This window comes from Argentina anserina, chromosome 4 (genome assembly GCF_933775445.1).
Source record: "Argentina anserina chromosome 4, drPotAnse1.1, whole genome shotgun sequence".
NCBI lineage: Eukaryota > Viridiplantae > Streptophyta > Magnoliopsida > Rosales > Rosaceae > Argentina > Argentina anserina.
The window spans coordinates 12,866,168-12,883,481 of NC_065875.1; the positions used below are offsets into that span (position 1 = coordinate 12,866,168).

At 38.5% G+C, this 17,314-nt stretch overlaps 1 protein-coding gene and 1 pseudogene across 1 annotated transcript in view; one reads left to right on the forward strand and one right to left on the reverse strand.

Moving 5' to 3' along the window:
- The window catches only part of LOC126790134 (beta-galactosidase 9-like), a 73,926-nt gene extending 69,858 nt beyond the window's left edge, over positions 1-4,068 (forward strand). The window contains 7 exon segments of the mRNA XM_050516279.1: positions 532-647; positions 940-1,037; positions 1,727-1,837; positions 2,278-2,388; positions 2,759-2,967; positions 3,129-3,471; positions 3,631-4,068. Of these exon segments, the coding sequence (XP_050372236.1) occupies positions 532-647; positions 940-1,037; positions 1,727-1,837; positions 2,278-2,388; positions 2,759-2,967; positions 3,129-3,471; positions 3,631-3,771 (1,129 nt within the window). The 3' untranslated portion in view covers positions 3,772-4,068.
- Positions 4,069-4,866: 798 nt separating this feature from the next.
- Positions 4,867-6,141, reverse strand: LOC126792206 (pentatricopeptide repeat-containing protein At5g39710-like; annotated as a pseudogene).
- Between the last annotated feature and the right edge of the window lie 11,173 nt (positions 6,142-17,314).

The window sequence follows — 17,314 nt, forward strand, 5'->3', positions numbered from 1 at the left end:
ATAAAATCATATAAAGAAAGTTTTATACGGCTGAACCCTCTTAATTGTAGTTGTTTGTCTAGTGTTCAAAGAGTTGGTCATTGTTCAGTTGAGACTTGAGAACATTGGATTTGGAGTCATAATTATAAAATAAAATCAAGAGACTTCTACATTTGTTCTTGGACTTGTTATCTGTTGAGGCATTACCAAGGCTGGATGCAGTTGAACTGCAATGAAAAGAAACTCTATTGATTAGAGATTTTATGTTTTTAATTTACAAACTATTGAGAAGAGATTTCACGTTTTTAATTTACTATTTCTTTCATTAGTCATTAATGAATTATTTAATTTTCAGTTGTAACAGTAGTCTAAGCTGAATCCTACATAATAAATGCACATACTAGTCTAAATTTAGTAATCTGAATGTCTAATATAATGAAGGTTGTTTTTTAAAACCCTCTGTTCTTATATCTGCTCTTGTTAATTTTTTATCTTTATCTTTTCTATATTGATGTTTTGTCGATTCCTATCTAATGCCTTTTTTCTATGTAGAGTATTTGTTTCAGATGATGACATTTCTTTTTGGGAGGAAAGCAAGATTAGTCCAGCAATTACAATTGATAGTATGCGTGATGTGTTGCGTGTATTTGTTAATGGCCAGCTTACAGGTGATGGATGTTTAGAATATAGCTGAGGATGCATTTCATATGAATATAGGTTTAGGCTTTTAGCCATTGCTCATTGGTGAAGAGGATCAATATGGTTCTCATGCGTTCTGCTGTGAAACTTCAATTACAAGCAACGTCATGGTATATGACTTTTGCAAGTTATATAGCCAGAGCGAGATCTCTTATCCTGAGCATATATGTGCATAAAATATACACAGTTTTAATTATATGCTCTATGATTATTTATTACTGTTATTATCTCATGTCATGGCATCCTTTTTCTGCATTGAAGGCAGTGTGATCGGTCATTGGGTCAACGCAGTGCAGCCTGTTAGGTTTGTCAAGGGATATAATGACTTGTTGCTGTTAACTCAGACAGTTGGCTTGCAGGTAAAAAAGTATAGTTATGTTCAGAGCTGTAGAACTGAGTGTTTATGGTGTGTATTCGTGTCATTAGAGAGAATTTTAAGTGGGTACAAAAGTGAAACATAATGATTTACATAATAGTAATTAGCGCCGTCCATGAATCTAGACTAGTTGAGTATTAAAAAATAATGACTGATTCGATAATAAAGAAGGTAGTCTAACAAAAGCAACTGCTGTGTTGACGCAAAACTGTTTTCATGTCAGCTAATTAGTGGAAAAGAACAGTGGTTTTTTTGTTCTACTATTGGACAGAAGAGGACTTATGTTTTCCATCCCCTTATTGTTATTCATTTTCAGAAACGTGCCTCTGTCTATTGTAGGTTGTGGGCACCAACAATCTACAATAGACTGCACGTACAGCACATCTCTTTCCCTTCTTTTCTTAATATTTTATATATTTTGTGTCTTCTGTCAACAGTTGCTTTAGATTTGTATGCAAATGTTGTATGTTTTACATAATAGTTTTTTCTATCCTTTTCATTTAGTGACTGTAAAATTGAAGTGGAAGTTCATCAGTTTTCTTGCTTACTTATATTTAATGACAGATTGGCTCTCATGAACCCTTCCGTCATATTTTCCTTGCCTTCGAGATGATTTATTTTCTGGTTAGATGACTATATACCTCAACTGATCGTTTACAAATGATCATACAGAACTATGGAGCATTCCTTGAGAAAGATGGGGCAGGATTTCGAGGACATGTCAAACTTATTGGCTTTAAAAATGGGGATATCGACCTCTCAACATTGTCATGGACTTACCAGGTATTAATTAATTACAAAGTATAGCTCCTGCTCACTTTTTTGACTTAATTTACCCATAAGGAGAGGCTCCATTTGCACAAGAATAAAGTGGGATTTGATGGTTTCCAATAATTTTTGGAGTTGGATATGCTAAATTTGGAGGTCTTGGAGTGGATATCCTAATCTATTCTTTATCACTATATATGAGTTACTTCCAATGGAATAAACTAATAATATGTGTGTGCGTCTTAACCACTATGGTATGTTGCGTTTAAAAAGGTTGTTATAATTCGCTGAATGCAATCACTGCTTTCAAAGTGATTGCGTTGCAGTTTTGAGTCATAACATTCTTAAAGTAGCTTGGCTATGAATTCATTACCTTGAAATATACATTTTGATAACATGTCATCTATCAAGAGTCAACATTGTCATATCGGTCCTAATATCAATGACTATCCTAGGTTGGGCTTAAAGGAGAGTTTTTCAAAGTATACTCCATAGAAGAAAATGAGAAGGCAGGTTGGGCTGAGTTGTCGCCAGATGCTGATCCATCCACTTTTACCTGGTACAAGGTAAACCATTTCTTCAGAAACGTTATCTTTGTTTTGCTGTGATAAAACTTGTGTCATTTTGTGATAATTTTCTTGATGAATCTCATATAACCATAATATTATTTAATACTAATATATTAGTACACTAGATTAGTATGTATATTGAAGTCCAGAATAAAGTGGGGTTTTATCAATATATATTAGGTGAGCGTTGGAAACTGGGATTTCTGCCATATGTGTTTTCTAAAGTTGTTTTTTTTGTGTATCCAAAGAAAAAACAGTTGTGTTTTCTCCTGTCTTGTACTGCTCTCCTATATCATGAGTTCATCACTCGTCTGTTTCATATAATGAAATGTATTTACAAATGTTCCTCTTCCTTATGTCTAAGCAGACACACTTTGATAGCCCTGCTGGCACACAACCAGTTGCTCTTGATTTAGGAAGCATGGGAAAAGGGCAGGCTTGGGTCAATGGCCAACACATAGGAAGATATTGGACACGTGTTGCTCCAAAAGATGGATGTCAAGAATTCTGTGATTATCGAGGGGCATACAACTCTGATAAGTGCTCAACAAACTGTGGGAAGCCTACTCAAATCTGGTTTGCATCTGTCTAAATTACAAATACTGCAGAAATCATTGTAACTTTAGGCTGTAAAAATCTACATTTCTATTGATCTATTATCACAAGCCATGGGTCCAATATTTCAATTTACTTTATGAATCTACCTTCGTAATTCGTACTTGAAATTATATATCCAGGTACCATATCCCAAGGTCATGGCTGCAGGCTTCAGATAATTTACTTGTTATCTTTGAAGAAACTGGAGGGAATCCATTGGAGATTTCAATCAACTCACGTGCAGTTGGAACCATATGTGCCCAAGTGTCAGAGTCTCACTACCCACCTGTCCAGAAATGGTTCAATCTTATGGATGAAAAAGGCAGAGTAAATGATCAGACACCAGAAATTCACTTGCAATGTCAAGAGGGGTATATAATATCTTCCATAGAATTTGCTAGCTACGGAAGTCCTCAAGGTCATTGCCAGAAGTTTTCTCAAGGGAATTGCCATGCTTCGAATTCCTTCTCCATAGTTTCCGAGGTAATGTGGTTTGATCATTCCAATTATATAGCTAGAAAAGTGAGTGACAATAATATGGCATCTGCTGCACCGTGGGCGTTGCCTTGGCCTGTGGTAATACTTTAAAGTTTCACGTCATGCATTCACTGATAATTCTATTCTAATGGTTCCCTTCTGCAGGCTTGCCTGGGAAAGAACAGCTGTTCAATCGGAGTATCAAATCTTGTATTTGGAGCCGACCCATGCCGGGGTATTGTTAAGACGTTGGCTGTTGAGGCAAGATGCAGATCACAATCAGCCATTGGTTTTTCTCAGCTCTGAGTAGGCCGAGCAGCTATTGTAAAGAATGCCTGAAACAACTAGCCTGGTATGATCTGATTCTCGGGGTGAAGTGCATGCAAAGATGTTGGCATTTGGCTAATCAGATGATTTCAAGGTGTAAATATAAATAAAAGCTACTTGGACGAACATTCAGGGTGGAAATACTAATTTGTATATATCTATGGAAGAATTATTTTATTGTTGTGTATATATACACCCCATGAATTACATAAATGGAGCACATTCAGTAACAGCTACTATACCAAAGTAAATAATTGATTGATAATGAGTTTCTTAGATCCAAAACATTGAGCTACAACTGCTTGATACAACTATAGCTTGCATTCTCAAGCCACCAGAACAACAATATTTAGTCATGAGAAGTTCAGATATCTGATATGGGCAGAAGTTTGTATTAATCCCTTACATCATGTCTTTTAGGGCGGAAACTTCTCAAAGTTTTTAAGAAATCAGGCACCAATTCTATTCTCATGGTAGGATAAGGAACTTCACTCTATTTTCATTCAGAAAAGAGAGCCTGTCAAGGTTACTGGTAAAGAGAAGGAAGACACACTGGCGCTTCCCTTATAGTGGCAGGCGTAAGGTTACTGTGCTGCCCTCTCCTGGTACCACATCTGGTAGTGGAGGAAAAGGGACACTGTTGCTGCCAAGCATATATTTAGGGAAGCAAATGGTGTTGCATCGCGCATAGTTCATGTTGGTCATATGTAAAGCTTTTTGATTGTGTTTTTCTCAGACATATCTTCTGGGAAGCAAATTACACTGTAAGTAAGTTTCAGAATGTACTCATTGAGGATGGTTATAATGTAACCAAAAGTTTCAGCCACTATTCTACTATAAATAAAAGCAAAATTGCAAATATAGGAAGAACCACCACTCCTACAGTCCTACCTAGCCGGAAACCAGCCTATATTAATTAAAAAATTGTAGAAAAAAGAGAGCGTGTATGGGAAAGTAATGCAAGTACCTTGAGAAAAAAAATTACATTGTAAGTTTCAGGAATCATTCTGCAAAATTGCAAATGCAGAATATCTATCAGGACTGATACGTCTCAAAGTCTCCAGCATTTGCTGATCAGGCACCAAACCCTGATGGATCATTTCTGTTAGCTTTAATGTAACCATTAATCAAGGTTGCATATGAAGCTATATCAGGAACATGACCCTTTAACACCATTAAAGTAATGACCATCTCTGCCTTGTTCATTTTTCCACGCAGACAGTAATCATGAAGTAGCATGTCGAATGTGATCTTACTAATCTCCATACCATATTGAAGTGCTGGGGCCTCAATTGATTTCTGAGCCTCTTCTGTCAGCCCTTCTTTGCAGAGAGCACCGAGAAGGGCATTCAAAGTAGTCATATTGGGCAAGATACCCAGATGAACCATTTCATCAAACAACCGTATGGCTCCACCCCATTGTGATGTTTTGCACATTCCATAAATTAAACAGTTGTAAGTGATAACATCAGGAGTTAGACCTCTTTCAGTCATCAGCCGCAAAACAGTGAGGGCGTCTTTGGTCCTTCTGTCCTTGCAAAGACCATCTATTAGAGAGCTAAAGGTTACAACATTTGGTGGGACTCCTTAATCGATCATTCTCTTAAGCAAGCTTGTTGCCCCCTCCATTGGCCAGAATGGCACAGTTCATGAATTAGACAGGTGTAATTGATAACATCAGGACTTAGACCTCTATTTGTCATCAGCTGTAAAACAGTGAGGGCGTCCTTGGTTCTTCTGTCCTTGCAAAGAGCATGTATCAGAGAATTAAAGGTCACAATGTTTGGCGGCACTCCTTCATCCGTCATTCTCTTAAGCAAGCTTGTTGCCTCTCTCCATTGGCCACAAAGGCACAATCCGTGAAATAAGGAGTTGTAAGTGATAACATCAGGCTTTACACCTCTACGGATCATGTCCTCCAAAAGATTAAGTGCTTCTGGTGTCATCCCTCCCTTGCGTAAAGCATCCAACACAGTATTGAATGTAACAACATGAGGCATGGTTCTACATTTTAATCATACCATTAAATAACTGTACAGCTCTTTCCCATTGACCAGACTTGCACGAAGCAGATATTAAGAAATTGAAAGTGACAATATTAGGCTTTATACCTTTTCTAGTCATCTCTTCAAACAGGGAAACTGATTCTTGTCTATTTTTCTTGCAGTGACTGTTGATTAGGACGTTAAAAGTACAGGCATTTGGTATAATACTTCTGTTGATCATATCCTGAAACAAAGTGAAGGCCTCACCCAGCAGTCCTACTTTACAAAGGTTGTCAATTACTGGATTATAGAAATCTAGGGTGAGCTTAACCCTTCCATTTCTGCTGAGAAACAAATCTGTCATATTGATTATAATAGGTTGTGTATGAGTTGTAAAGTTTTCTTATGTGTATTACTACTGTAAACAGATCCTGACTTGTAGGATCTGAACGTTCTCACTCCTGTATAAAGCTCAATAGCTCATAGTACAATATCAATGAAACTGACTTCAACCAATTCTCTTCTTCTTTTTAACATGATATCAGAGCAGGTTTGATCCAAACTTCTTTCTTCCTCGCTGCATTTTAATTTATCATGCAGCCTCTTCTATCATTCGTCATGGTTGAATATAATGATGTTCTTTCCCCCGACAAATCAGTTCCCCTCCCCCCCCCTCCAATTCCGCAGAATCATTAAAATCCATGTAACGACCCCAAAATTTCAAGCTTAAAAACTCAAAATTTCAAAGTCGCTAAACACCAAACAATTTCGATGAAATCGAAATCAGTTAAAATGCCACAACGGATCATCTCTGAGTTCAAAATACAACTCAGTCAAACCGATTATTACAACCAAATTATAATTCAACATTATAACAAATGGAAATGTATAATCCTCACAACAAACTCACTAGATAGTCACACAAAATCCTCACACAAGCTGGAGATAAATAACTTCAAGTCCTCTGAGCGGTCCGTCAATTCCCGCTAATCCACACCTGCGGAGTTATCCACTACACCATCGAATTGGTGCACCGGGATTGTAAACACAAACCCGGTAAGCTTTACAGCTCGTATGAGTAAAATGAAAATATATAACTCGCATATTAATATATACGAAAATCCACAAATCAAACAAATATAAATGCACTCATGAGTCAGTGGACGGCCCATCTGGTTGTCCCAAAGAAAAAGAAGCGCTCATGAGAAATTAAGTAACCCTTCTGGTTACCCAAATGCATTTATAATACGGGTACCAAGAACGCTGGTACACATCTGTTACCCCTCTCGTAATACACCGTCGATATTGGATAGCCACTCGCTACCCAACATCCAAAACAATCTGAGTACCCATGAGCAGATAACCACCTGTTACCTCACATGCAGTACTAAGGCAGACAGACTAGAGCTCTAACTGTATCGTAACTTTCGCCCGGCCAAAGGCTAGGTTCCGACTTGCCAAACACGTACAATAATCTCACATCATATTGTACCAATCACGTCCGAAGACAAATCAACATTTTAACAATCTCAATGTTAAAATCACGTACAATAATCTCACATCATATTGTACCAAAAATCATGTTCGAAGACAAATCAACTTTAACAAACTCAATGTTAAAATCACGTACAATAATCTCACATCATATTGTACAAATCAAAATCACATGCTCGATATTTAAATCTCGTCATCGAAATGACATAAATCACGATAAAATCATAACAGTATATTATATAGCAAACTATATATATATGTACATATTTACCATTTATACAATATATATATAATCCATTATATCGTATACATGTCATATTTCATAAACACGTCCGAAGACAAAAACTCGTCCGAAGACAAAACTCGTCTGAAGACAAAACATTTTAACAAACTCATGTTAAAACCACGTACAATAATCACACCTCATATTGTACAAAAATCACATCATATGCTCAACATTTAATTCTCATCATTCGAAATGACAAATTCCAATGAACTCATAACAATATATAATATAGCAAACTATATATATATGTACTCATTACCATTTATACGATATATACGTAATCCACTATATTGTATACGTGTCGTAATTCAATATTAAAAACTCTTGCAAAAATCTTGGAATCACCGCAAGGGTAGATTCGTAAATAAGTGAGATTTTACTCACCTTATCGACTCGAGCGTAATTCCACAATTCCCGATGATAATTCCTTTCCTCGATTTAACAATCACCTTGAAAAGATAAGAAAAGAATTTAGAATCGTTTCGTAAACCTTTAAATGCCGAAACAGTAATAATCGGTTACTGTTCAGCAATTTTCGGTTTTTACGAAGTTACTGTTCACTGTTACTATTCACGGTTACTGTACAAATATACAATTAATATGTATTTCTGTACGTATAAATATTATATACGTATTTCTGTACGTATAAATATTATATACGTATTTCTGTACGTATAAATATTAATACGTATTTTTGTACGTATACGTACTATTTAAATGTAAATACAATCTCAGTAAATAAATTTTCCTAATTACTTTTTACATTTACTGAAAGTAATTTATATTTACATTTACTGAAGGTAAAATTTAATTACATTTACCGTGGTAAATAAAAATTACATTTACATTTACCGTACACAGTAAATTACCAAAATACCCTTCTATCAAAACTGTTCACACCGCCGCACGTGGCGGCGCGTGTCACACGCGCCGCCTCCGGCAGGCCGCGCGTGGGGCCCACGCGCCGACGCCACCAACGGCGCGTATCACGCCACCGCCACCCCATTTCTCTCCTTTTCTTCCTCCTCTTTCTCCCCGTGGCCTTACGCCGCCCCTAGACTACTCCACGCACTCACATGCGCCGCCTAAGGCGGCGGTGTTCCACACTCCACCTCTACCTCCGATCCTCCTCCAAATCTTCCCCAAATCAATTCAAATCACCACACAATCACACATAAGCATCAAAATCATCATCTCATACCTAGATCGAACGGTGGAGGCTTCGAAAATCGTCGGAGAGGAACGAATCGCCGATCGTGTCGATTCGTCGAGGACTTGTGGTCGTGTCCCTTCCCTTGAGCGTAGGTGTAGCAGGATTGAGGTGTGATGGAGGCGCACCTGCTCTACCCCTTAGCTTCGTCGGAGAAGGCTTGAACAATGGCGAGTCGTTGCAGGGCAGAGGAGATAGGCGTCGCTCCTTGGCGACGAGAGGAGTCGCGTCTTGCCCGGAAGGAGAAGGAGTCGAGCTCGCGGATGCATGGAGACCGGCGGTGAGAGACACGGAGGTCGGAGCCCGTCGGATCGTGGCTGGAAATTTTCTGAAGAAGGGAGTGAGGTTTCGGGGAGAGAGCGAGATGGAGAGGGAGGCGGAGAGAGTGAGGAGAGATAGGGGTTTCCACAAATGGAAACCCTAAAACAGAAAAAGTTCTTTATATACTCGTTTCCAAATCGGAAACTAACTTCCGACGTTAATAACTTCTACATACATCATCCGATTAGAACGCGTCACATACCCACGAACTCGTAACGACGTGCTCTACAACTTTCGTGAAGGAAGTTTTCGCAACCGAGCAACGGAATAAAAGTCGATAATTTCGTTCGGAAACGTAACGTTTTTCTTATTAAACGTTCCGAAAACGTTTCCGTTTTTCGTTTCAAAACATCGCAAACAATCACATTCGTTTTAATCGAACTTCACAACTTAATAGAATTTAAATTTAACCAAATATTGTTTTGAAATTTAGGGTTATTACATTCTACCCCCCTTAAAGGAATTTCGTCCCGAAATTCAATCTCACTCAACAAATAACTGTGGATATCTCGTCTTCATATCCGACCCTAGCTTCTATGATGCATCACCTACATCATGATGGCTCTACAATACCTTGGCTAGCTCCACTTCCTTCCTTCAAAGCTTCTTTGTGGATCTATTCAAAATACAAACCGGCTCAAAACAAACGTGGTATTTTCCTTCACCTCAATGGTGTTATGATCGATCACATATGCAACACATCAGGATCATACTTCCTCAACATGGAAATGTAGAAGGCATTGTGAACGTCCGACATGCTAGTAGGTAAGGCTAGTTTTCCCACCTTCTCGAGAATCTCAAAGGCCCAACATACCTCCACCAACTTTTCTTTCTTGTCAAATCTCACTACTCCCAACTTTGGCCCAACAGATAGGTGATCGACATGGTCTACCTTAAGTGCCTCATAGGGTACCATGCCGATGCTGGAATGGTAACTGTCGTTGTAGGCGAACTCAATCAATCTCAAATGATTTCACAGCTAGCTTAAAATCCAGCATACAAGCTCTCAACCTATCTTCAGTTACCTCAAACTTCCTCCATCAGACAATCTGTCACATGTCCTAACAATAATAGTCGCATGTGAGCTACTCAAAATATAATCATCCTCCCGAAACCTAATGATGTTTTCAGCATGGAGGCGTCAACGCCCTCTTTTGTCTAGTTCACCACTCTCTTGCGATTTGACAGACTATCCTCACGTCATGAGTTAGCTCCACCACTGAGCATGGTTAAAACTCTCAACATCTAACATGAGTCAAATTAATGATTAACACATGCCTACTACTTACATCACACATAGTGGTTTTCAAATAAACGTGCTTTATCACGACAATACCTTCATGACTTCACCACAAATCATCATTAGAATAACGAACCTACCATTCCTTCCAATCAACAAAATAATCCCCTTTCATGATCATCTTATTATAACCATAAAAAGTTGTCGTGCACGATACCCACTCAAGTACCATATTTGTATCGGCAACACAATAAAGAAATCTTAACTCATTGAGTTCACAACCACCACAGAACACCACCTTGGATTAAGAATTACTCTCAAACAGTTCACCAGAGAATCGACTAATATACGCAAAAGGCTGTAGAAAATTCTACCACCACCACAAGAGAGATGCATCACGCATCCTACCACCTTCACCAAAGCTTACCGTCGGAAAAGAAGTTACAGCTACCTGCTTCAAGTCGCAGGACAGGTAAAGAAAATATTTATCTCCCGATAGTGGAACATGAAAATTAGGTGGAATTAAAGTGCAAAATAAACACAACCACAACTGAGATATACCATACCCCTTGGTTCATGCATCCTCAAATGTATGACACATGGTCCCACACAACGCCCCAGTGGCATCATCTATAGTATTGATTTTTCCCACAGTCGTAATACAATAAATTCAGTAAACAATTCAACAACTGAATCCTGATATTGGGTCCACCATCTCGTCCAGACTAACCCAAGATTGTTGCCACACTACCACTCTAACAATTGTTTCTTTACTTTTATCATGACTCTCATGGCCAACGCATTCGGCCAAAATAACTCCTATGCAAGCAGCAATATAATTGATCACTCTCTTATCATAAAATTTATCCCTTGTTGAACACTTGAGTCAACATATCTTTATCCAACAATAATAATTTGATGCATAGAGGGAAAAAGAGCATCTAAGTCTCGAATACTAATACTACTTGCACTTGAAAAGAAAATCTGATTCTCAACCATTTCTTTACCGGTTGGAAGGTGCTTGTCACGAAAAATTCGTCAAAACACCACTAAGCTAGGGTCATCTCATACCTTACCTTCAATAGAGTTACTTCACCGCCATTGCGTCTCATTTGGACCTGTGGCATTGTGAAGTTCCAATCCCCAACACCAAAATAATTTAATTCTGAAAGATCAGCGTTCTCATTTAAATGCTCATCTAGCAAATAATTAATTCATATTGTCACATTGAGATTTCTCCATCACCTTATATTCTTGCTCACCCTAGAACAATGCGTAACATCAATTGTCTATAGCCGAACCAAAACAAGTTTAGAATGTCATGTCGACAAAATGTGAATCTCAATTCAATAATTGTATTACCACTTTATGGACGTATCATACGCCCTACCACTCTGTTACCAATAGCGTTAGAGATGTTAGTCACGAAAATTTTCGTTAACCACCTCCAACCTATGGTCTACACATCTCTTACCTGAACATAATATCTCAACCTTGTTAGGCTTCAACTTAGATTAGTTGCATAACTAAAATCTAGTCCTTAACATTTAAACACTGAACATCCCTCAATATAGGGTCAACGCTCTCTATCAAGACTCCTTGATAGTCCTCTACCATGATAGGAAATTATATACTCAAACCTGTTAGCATTCCAGTATCTGGATCGCATGTCAAACTCAGAGAGTATTGTAGCCTCTCTAAGCTGATCGTACCAGTCATTAAGTCTTTGAATTCATTTGTCCCATCCATACGACGTCTTCGTTATAGGGGCTATAACACAGTATCTCCTGAAACGTCTCACTTTACTCTGATATCACAACGATGTCTGTGATAGCTACTTCAGATCCACATACTCAACATATGCCATGACTCAAGCTCTCATGGCATTATCCGCCTCGAGTCAAAGATACGAAACTCTGGTTTCCTGGGTCTACGAATGAACTCACCATGTCAAAACAATCAATCACCGTGTACTGCATACTCAACCAATCAATTCCTATGATCACATCATAGGTGTGATCCGGAATCACGATCAAATAAGCAGAGAACTCTCCACTTCCAATCACAATAGGACAAGCTTTTCATTGTCTCCAATTCGAGGAACACTCCAAATGCGAAGTGACACATAAAGAGTTTCTCATAGATGTAGGAGTCAATCCTACCATCTCCTCTACCGAACTATCACTAATAAGTGTCGATATCATCTTCTTCTCTTTCTCAGGGTACTCAATCATCTCAAAGTAGATTATGATGCCCTCGATCCAGTGGTCCACTACCATATGATCCAGGCCTCTATGAAATAAGACGTTGACAGACGATTAAAGTCCTTGATCAACTTAACACACGACTATCGTCGTCTATAACGACAGCAGCAGGGTCAACCTGTTCTACCCGTGGAGCAGCCTCCTCGTAAAGGTTCTCCACATTGCGGACTCAGCCTGCAACCCTACCTCGGCCGCGACCTCTCGTCTGTCCTCGGCCCTGTTCACGGCCCTTTTTCCAATTTCATCACCATCCAACAATTAACACTCAGTCATACATGTGAAGTCTCGAATTCGACAAAATAGATCCAACCAATATCAATCATGAAATTTCAGAAGAAGGTGAATCATCGGAGTATCGTCACAATACTCTCTACAGGACCAAACCATAAGGTATGGCTCCTAACACTCTCGCGTACCCGACGACATATCAATACCGATGAGCATGTGATGGGTGCCCGCCTGCAGTCGGATCATCGCTCCCGGATGATATTGATAATCGCCAAATACACACTTAGGCTCTGATACCAACTGTAACGACCCCAAAATTTCAAGCTTAAAAACTCAAAATTTCAAAGTCGCTAAACACTAAACAATTTCGATGAAATCGAAATCAGTTAAAATGCCACAGCGGATCATCTCTGAGTTCAAAATATAACTCAGTCAAACCGATTATTACAACCAAATTATAATTCAACATTATAACAAATGGAAATGTATAATCATCACAACAAACTCACTAGATAGTCACACAAAATCCTCACACAAGCTGGAGATAAATAACTTCAAGTCCTCTGAGCGGTCCGTCAATTCCCGCTAATCCACACCTGCGGAGTTATCCACTACACCATCGAATTGGTGCACCGGGATTGTAAACACAAACCCGGTAAGCTTTACAGCTCGTATGAGTAAAATAAAAATATATAACTCGCATATTAATATATACGAAAATCCACAAATCAAACAAATATAAATGCACTCATGAGTCAGTGGACGGCCCATCTGGTTGTCCCAAAGAAAAAGAAGCGCTCATGAGAAATTAAGTAACCCTTCTGGTTACCCAAATGCATTTATAATACGGGTACCAAGAACGCTGGTACACATCTGTTACCTCTCTCGTAATACACCGTCGATATTGGATAGCCACCCGCTACCCAACATCCAAAACAATCTGAGTACCCATGAGCAGATAACCACCTGTTACCTCACATGCAGTACTAAGGCAGACAGACTAGAGCTCTAACTGTATCGTAACTTTCGCCCGGCCAAAGGCTAGGTTCCGACTTGCCAAACACGTACAATAATCTCACATCATATTGTACCAATCACGTCCGAAGACAAATCAACATTTTAACAATCTCAATGTTAAAATCACGTACAATAATCTCACATCATATTGTACCAAAAATCATGTTCGAAGACAAATCAACTTTAACAAACTCAATGTTAAAATCACGTACAATAATCTCACATCATATTGTACAAATCAAAATCACATGCTCGATATTTAAATCTCGTCATCGAAATGACATAAATCACGATAAAATCATAACAGTATATTATATAGCAAACTATATATATATGTACATATTTACCATTTATACAATATATATATATAATCCATTATATCGTATACATGTCATATTTCATAAACACGTCCGAAGACAAAAACTCGTCCGAAGACAAAACTCGTCTGAAGACAAAACATTTTAACAAACTCATGTTAAAACCACGTACAATAATCACACCTCATATTGTACAAAAATCACATCATATGCTCAACATTTAATTCTCATCATTCGAAATGACAAATTCCAATGAACTCATAACAATATATAATATAGCAAACTATATATATATGTACTTATTACCATTTATACGATATATACGTAATCCACTATATTGTATACGTGTCGTAATTCAATATTAAAAACTCTTGCAAAAATCTTGGAATCACCGCAAGGGTAGATTCGTAAATAAGTGAGATTTTACTCACCTTATCGACTCGAGCGTAATTCCACAATTCCCGATGATAATTCCTTTCCTCGATTTAACAATCACCTTGAAAAGATAAGAAAAGAATTTAGAATCGTTTCGTAAACCTTTAAATGCCGAAACAGTAATAATCGGTTACTGTTCAGCAATTTTCGGTTTTTACGAAGTTACTGTTCACTGTTACTATTCACGGTTACTGTACAAATATACAATTAATATGTATTTCTGTACGTATAAATATTATATACGTATTTCTGTACGTATAAATATTATATACGTATTTCTGTATGTATAAATAATATATACGTATTTCTGTACGTATAAATATTATATTCGTATTTCTGTACGTATAAATATTAATACGTATTTTTGTACGTATACGTACTATTTAAATGTAAATATAATCTCAGTAAATAAATTTTACTAATTACTTTTTACATTTACTGAAAGTAATTTATATTTACATTTACCGAAGGTAAAATTTAATTACATTTTACCGTGGTAAATAAAAATTACATTTACATATACCGTACACAGTAAATTACCAAAATACCCTTCTATCAAAACTGTTCACACCGCCGCACGTGGCGGCGCGTGTGGCACACGCGCCGCCTCCGGCAGGCCGCGCGTGGGGCCCACGCGCCGACGCCACCAACGGCGCGTATCACGCCACCGCCACCCCATTTCTCTCCTTTTCTTCCTCCTCTTCCTCCCCGTGGCCTTACGCCGCCCCTAGACTACTCCACGCACTCACATGCGCCGCCGAAGGCGGCGGTGTTCCACACTCCACCTCTACCTCCGATCCTCCTCCAAATCTTCCCCAAATCAATTCAAATCACCACACAATCACACATAAGCATCAAAATCATCATCTCATACCTAGATCGAACGGTGGAGGCTTCGAAAATCGTCGGAGAGGAACGAATCGCCGATCGTGTCGATTCGTCGAGGAGTTGTCGTCGTGTCCCTTCCCTCGAGCGTAGGTGTAGCAGGATTGAGGTGTGATGGAGGCGCACCTGCTATACCCCTTAGCTTCGTCAGAGAAGGCTTGTACAGTGGCGAGTCGTTGCAGGGCAGAGGAGATAGGCGTCGCTCCTTGGCGACGAGAGGAGTCGCGTCTTGCCCGGAAGGAGAAGGAGTCGAGCTCGCGGATGCATGGAGACCGGCGGTGAGAGACACGGAGGTCAGAGCCCGTCGGATCGTGGCTGGAAATTTTCTGAAGAAGGGAGTGAGGTTTCGGGGAGAGAGCGAGATGGAGAGGGAGGCGGAGAGAGTGAGGAGAGATAGGGGTTTCCACAAATGGAAACCCTAAAACAGAAAAAAGTTCTTTATATACTCGTTTCCAAATCGGAAACTAACTTCCGACGTTAATAACGTCTACATACATCATCCGATTAGAACGCGTCACATACCCACGAACTCGTAACGACGTGCTCTACAACTTTCGTGAAGGAAGTTTTCGCAACCGAGCAACGGAATAAAAGTCGATAATTTCGTTCGGAAACGTAACGTTTTTCTTATTAAACGTTCCGAAAACGTTTCCGTTTTTCGTTTCAAAACATCGCAAACAATCACATTCGTTTTAATCGAACTTCACAACTTAATAGAATTTAAATTTAACCAAATATTGTTTTGAAATTTAGGGTTATTACAATCCAAATCTCCCCTCTCATATCCCTTTTATACTCATTCCTTTGATCACTCAAGCATGGTCCTAATTACTAAAGTCTTGGATGGGAACAACTACAATGGTTGGAAAAGGAATATGCTTTGAGCTTTGAATTCCAACAGCAAGCTTGGTTTTATCAATGACACAATTAAGTCTCATTCAGAAAAGACTGATCCAGATGGCTGTCAGTCAAAACATTGCTGAGAGTCTCACCTATTACTCTTCTGCTCAAGAGGTATGGGAGGACTCACATGAACAATTTTCACAAAGTAATGCCTCTCGAATTTTTGAGATTCAACGAGATATAACTTGTCATAAACAAGACCAACAATCAATCTCAGCTTATTATACAAAACTAAAAGGTTTTTGGGATGAATTGACTTCCTATTCTGAGGTTCCACATAGCTCACAACAAGATCAACAGAAACTAATGCAATTTCTGACGGGTTTGAACGATACTTACAATGCTATTCGCAGTCAGATTCTTTTGATGAACCCTTTGCCTACAGTCCGCCAAGCTTACGTTGTTGTTGCCCAAGAAGAGAAGCAGCGTCTACTCAGTGCTACACATCCAGCCAAGTCCAGCGGTAGTGCGGCTGATAGAGCGTTAATTAAAACGTCTATAATAAACCCTGTAAAACATCATCGTTACTATATAATAAGCAGGGATCGTTCAGTCCGGTGAATTGAAGGGAACTCTAAACTTTTAGTGTTAACAAATAATGGGGGGTTTGAGATTGATTATTAACCACTAAAATAAAACCTAAATTACTATTTACATGATCGACTTCTCTTTAACAAACTTAAACCAAATTTACCACTACACCACATAATTACAAGTTCGAACCTATCATGCATTCTAATTCGATCAATTACATACCTTTTAGACACCAATACAATTAGAGTCTTAGGGGATCATCTAATCATGCAAGATTTCAATTAACATTTAGATTGACTTATGGCCTAATCTAAATTTGCATGCAATCGAATTCAATAACACTTAGAGTAGAAATCAAACAAGATTACATTTAAGCACCAAATCTTTGTTGGAGACATGTTTC